Genomic DNA, 6102 nt, shown 5'->3' on the forward strand with positions numbered 1-6102 from the left:
GGGAGAGAAAGTACAACAATTTTTGGCATAATAAATATTTCAGGATTATATGTTTTATCATTGTAGCATCAACAGTGCTCTATTCAGTCATCTGCAACTAATCGAGATTGTCCACACAGCGAGAATACCAAGCGTAAACTTACCGAGAATAGAAAGGTAAACATACAAATGTTAGCCTAAAACTGATATTATTATGAGTCTGAGTAATCTTTATTTTCACACAAAATTGAAATGTCAATATAAGAACATACAATGTTTAAAGGTGGGAAAAAGGGGACCACCACAAACATGCAAAGGCTTTTGAACTATGACGCCCTTACTTAAAATTAATAATCTTACAAATTGATTGATTGATTGATTGATTTTATTCAGTATCATAACATACAAAAAATACAAAGCAAACAAAAACAGGGAAGACAAGATACTAAGGATGACCCAAGAAAGGTAAAAAAGAAACCTTATTTCCGTTGGGGTCCTTACACCAATTACAAAATATTTATAATATAGTAAATAACTTAAAATTTGCCTTTATAGTATTTTTTAAGCCGTAATTATACAACTAATTATACGGTTATATTTTACTATTAACATTATATCAAAATCTACTTTTGATACAGAAAATGTCGACCAGTCACTACAACGTCTCTACATTGGAAACTGAAATAGAATCTCCTATTTGGATGTTGTGCATAAATGTTCTTCTAGCAACCATTGGTACTTGTGCAAATTTATCGGTGGTAATTGTCTTTATCAACTGCAAAATTCATCGTAGATCCTTCCCCTATTTATTGGTATTTCAACAATCCTTGATTGATTTGTTAGCAAATTGTCTCTTTCTTATATTTTATTTTGTTTACCCAGTTGCAGCTGAAAAATCAAACGACATTTACTGCAAGTCATCTAAAATGTACTACTTCTTTTTATCTGCCTCGTCGCTAAATCTTGTTTTTATTTCTGTGGAGAGATACATTGCAGTAGTGCATCCGTTTCAGTACAGGATAAGACGTAACAACAAGAGAAACATGTTACCACAGCTGTCTCTTCCATTCATAGCGGCATTTCTAATAACATTTCATTCTGTCTTTTTAGTTGAACCTTATCCCAAACATTTGTGTATCTCTTATACAAAAATAGAAGTCTTCAGAATTTATTCAGGTACCATTTATTTTCTAAATGTGCTTGGTCCCATTTGCGTTATGATATTTTGTTACTATCGTATTTACGTCACATTGACAAAACAATTTAAAGTTCGAGCAGAATTGACAAATCAATCATCACAAAACCGTACTACCACTGCAGGTGATAATGACCAAAACGCACCGGATGTTGAGATGAGCAATTCACCAATACAATCATATCAGGTAAACAAGGCTCAACGAAATTTCATCGATACCATGCTAATCAATACACTGATCTATATCGTCTGTAATGCTCCTCTGGCTTTCTTGTTTCTGGTTGATACAATTTGCGAGATTTATATTCATTACTTATTTACATACATTTTCGCATTGATGATGCTCTTAAACACGGCAGCCAATCCGTTTGTTTACGCCTACAAATTCAATGATTATCGGATTGGATTATCTAAGACATTTTGTTGTCGTTAAAGAATCTTAATATTTCATCATTAACATCATCACCACCACCACCGTTTTTGATATTATCATTAGGCCTACCATACTCATTCGTTATCTTCATGTCTCTCACCCATCATTATTCAACTTTCGGAAGTGTGTGTCCATGCATTATTCCTTTCCATAGTAGACTGTGTTGCGAGTAGCGGGTGTTTCCATCTTATTACCACAATAATTAGCATTACAGAATTAGAATTTTGCGTTTTGTAATTTGTCCGTTTTTACCCACTTATCTGTTATTTTTTTGTGAAATATTTAATTGTATAACCAGCGGAAAGCTCGGTGTTTTTGTTATAATTTTTTTTCCTTCTTTTTCTAATCCACTTTTTTTTTAAGGTTTTTTTTTTATTTATTCATTTATTTCTTATTTATTTGATCATTTCTGTCCGCCACTTTGGACACTTTTCTTGCTTGGATCTCATAGCTTTTCTAAGCAAAAACCATAATTATATCAAAGTCGATATTAAAATATGAGGTTATATATTTTGAATATTAATAGGCTGGTAATTAACCCTGTATGTTGATGTATTTTGGCTTTTCAAACTACTGTATATAGCTACAGTTAGGTTAAACGGAACGTTACCGTACTATGAAATGCATAAACAATTATCGCCCTCAACCTAAATCACGCAAGGTAGAGGGACAAACATGGCTTCCACATGGTTTTGTTCTATCAGGGAACAGTTTTACTGTTCTTTAGCGTCACCACCAACACGCCGAGGACACATCTAGATGTGTATAAGAGACAGCTACGCCACTGATGGCGGGAACCAAAGTTAACTTAAATTGGTGTGAGTAAGGTTGGCATTACATGCATTGGTGGTTGGATGAGTTTCTCTGGCAAAAATGATAATTGGCACATTTTCATTGTATATTTGATGATAATGGTAGGGTATTTGTAGAGCGCCGTCCACAATAAAACCGTCTAAAGGCGCTGAACGTAGTCAGATCATCAAATTGAAAAAAAAAAATAATATAAACAAACAAGCCGTTTAAGTAATGAAGTGAGGTGGCGACCAAAAATGGCCTAAAACAAACCGCGAACACGAATAGTGAAATGCACACTCCCAATGCTGAGACGGCGTCGCCACATACTAACACAACCGCATACACGCAAGTTGTAACACCCTGAATTTAGGTTTCTACAGCCAATGAATATTTGTAAACAACTATTCATTCACATATTGTTTTGGTTTCTTATTTCGAATTGGTATATCTAGTCAGTATTACTAGGGGTGGCTTTAGAGGAGGACCGGCCCGACTCCAGCTCTTCCTTTTTGGAAGTCAAAGAATAAAAAAAGGAAATAGATGAAGAAAGAAAAAAAATAATGATCGTCCAAAAGGCCTCAGATGTTGTTTTCGGCGTCTAGAACACAGAAATTTTGCGTGGGCATCTTCCGGATTCCCTAGGGTTTATTGTTACCTCTATCGGCCCCATTGTCAGCCTCCTTCCTCCCCCCCTCTTTTTTTGGATATCCCTGGATCCGCTCCTTATTACTCAGGACGTAAGTTATATCTAACATACTACACAGCCCAATTTGAATACAGTAAGACAAGCTGTAGACATATGAGAGAACTACATAATTATACCTTTGGATACTAATACTAATACACTTAGGAGACTCGGATGCGAGTTTATATTTAATAGTTATCTTTAATTGCTAAGAGTTTATTTATCTTTGGAAACCATAATGATTAAATTAGTGTAATAATCCTGATCATTTAAATACTATTACATAGACAGCATATCCCATCTTCGGCGGATGCAGGATTTGGCGGTTTTATATAGTATAATTCACCATCATCCCATCACCATTATAATAGTCAAAATGAAGCGCAAATTCTCATGATCTTTTATCAGCGACTTTCGGTAACCACAAAGATCTAATTAGTATGTGTGATGTACCATAGAAAATAAAACTTAAAAACATTGTATTTCATGTATTTACCTTACCTACTTCAAAGCTGTGAGTCACAACACGGTAACAAAGATCTAATTAGTACATGCGTGATGTACCATAGAAAATGAAACTTAAAAAACATTGTATTTAATGTAATTACCTTACCTACTTCAAAGCCACCTCAGGCCCTCCAATGGTTGGGGCTGAGGGGAGAAAATTTGAGGAATTAGTACTTTTAGATGGCCTGAAATGACACTTTTATATAGTAGAATTCATCATCACAGCATCAATATAGTCTAGATGAAAGCAGCAGAAAATTTCTCATGATTTTAAATCAGGAATTTTCTAATTAATATGAGTGATGTACCATACAAAATAAAACTAAAGAAACACTTTCTTTGATGTATTTAATTTACTCGACGTATCCCAAAGCCATGTAGTCAAATTAACCTCAGCCCACAATGGTTGGGGCTAAGGTGAGAAAAATTTGAGAAAATAGTACCTCTAGATGGCCGGAAATGACACTTTTAATTAATCATCATCACATTACCGTTATAATATATATACTGTAGTCAAAGTGAAGCGCGAACAAATTCTGATGATCTTTTATCAGTTATTTTCGACAACCATAGAGATCTAGTACGGTTCCATAGAAAATAAAACTTAAACACATTGTCTTTGATGTGTTTACTTTACCTACTTCAAAACTGTCGAAACGCACCTCATCCCCACCATGGTTGGGTCTAAGATAAAAACATTTGAGGAAATATTAGGCTACCTGTAGATGGCCGGAAATGACACTTTTAAATAGTAAAGATTCATCATCATCACATTAACATTATAATGTATATACCGTAGTCAAAATGAAGGCCAACAAATTTATCAGCTATTTTCGGCAACCATAGAGATCTAGTGTGATGTACGGTACCATAAAAAATAAACCTTAAACACATCTTTGATGTGCATATTTACTTTACCTACTTGGAAATTGTGAGTAGAAATGCATCTCAGCCCCACCACAGCTGAGGTGATACAATTTGAAGAAATAGTACCAGCATAATTATGGCCGGAAATGACACTTTTAAATAGTTAATTCATCAGTTATTTTTGGCAACCATAGAGATCTAATTAGTATGTGTGATGTGCGGTACCATAGAAAATAAACATAAAAATATTGTCTTTGATGTATTTACTTTACCTACTTCAAAACTGTCTAAACGCATCTCAGCCCCACCAGTTGTGGGGCTGAGGTGGTAAAATTTGGGGAAATTGTACCTCTAAATTGCCGACACTCTTATATAGTAAAATTCATCATCATCAATCTAATTAATTGCTGTAATGTATTAGTACCATTATCCATAGAAAATAAAACTTTACTGTCTTTGATGTATTTACTTTACTTTATCTTTCATGTGCCGAAAACCAATCTTTTGTTTGCACGTTTTTTCTCATACTTTTCAAATTATTATAAAGGCACGCGCACCCGAGTCGCGTATTATAAGTAATTCAGATGTTTGTGGGCAGAGATACCGGCATCTTGCTATAAGATGTACTTTGGCTGTAGAGTGCCCGTTCGTTAAAGCCTATTTCAACAATTTTCAGGCGCAATCCTCTTGACTCACGAAAAGTAAGGGGGTGTCCCCACTTTCCCTATGATCTGCTTCCACGGGCGCGTGAGAGTCCACATTACCACAACCCTAACATGGTTGTGGATGAGGTGCAAACATTTGTAGAATATGGACCTCTTGGTGCTTGGAAATTGTACTCTCATACCTTAAAATTCTTACAAAAAATTCATATCAACAATATAATACAATTATTTTTCTTAATAAAATTTAGGGGTGCGATCGCACCCTCTGCACCATCCTTGCATCCGCCCCAGATATCTCATAGATCTAATTTCTTTTATATATTTGTATTTCAGTTTGAACCGTTGAGTTTAAATCGTTTTTAATTCGTACACCGTTCTTTGATTTGTTCGTAAATCGTTCTTTACTGTATACACCATTAATAATTCCTTCTTAAATTGTTAACTGTCAGTGTTACACCATCCGTTCGCTCACCGTTATAATTATTCTATATTTTAAACCGTTGGAAAACTACACCAAGAAACTGTAAATCATTTGTTTATTATACACAGTATAAATGAACGCTAAACAATATGCTTAGTACGACTATGAATTTTGTTTGCACCTCTTTTAACGGTTAGCGACGTTACACAGGTACTCTGCGACAGTATGCTGGGCTCCAGTAGCTTCCATCTTTTAGATAGACCAGCACTTAGCACTGCTAAGATGGCGACGCCAACCATAGGCGTAGATCCCGGGGGATGCGGGATATATTCCCCCCAATATTTGACAAGGGGGGATGGTCCATTGTATCATTCCCCCCCCCCCAATATTTTGACTATGTATGGGATAAAATGGAGCCTTACACACTTCAAAAGACTGTCACAGAAATAATTTGCACTGTCTTATGCGCTTACAAAGATGAAAATTAGCACAATGTATTAATGTTGATAACAAAATTATTTTATCTGGTACCAATCTAAGCTCTTCTTTCCTTAG

The 6102-nt window shown here is 35.1% G+C and overlaps 1 protein-coding gene across 1 annotated transcript; it reads left to right on the top strand.

The window, feature by feature from the left end:
* The first annotated feature begins 541 nt into the window (after nucleotides 1–541).
* Nucleotides 542–1887, top strand: LOC117117281 (trace amine-associated receptor 1-like). Its single transcript, XM_033261538.1, has one exon. The coding sequence runs from the start codon at nucleotides 621–623 to the stop codon at nucleotides 1605–1607; it is 987 nt and encodes a 328-aa protein (XP_033117429.1). The 5' UTR covers nucleotides 542–620; the 3' UTR covers nucleotides 1608–1887.
* Nucleotides 1888–6102: the final 4215 nt, after the last annotated feature.

This window comes from Anneissia japonica, unplaced genomic scaffold, assembly GCF_011630105.1.
Source record: "Anneissia japonica isolate Jap-2015-1 unplaced genomic scaffold, ASM1163010v1 scaffold9870_len254840_cov161, whole genome shotgun sequence".
NCBI classification, from domain to species: Eukaryota; Metazoa; Echinodermata; class Crinoidea; order Comatulida; family Comatulidae; genus Anneissia; species Anneissia japonica.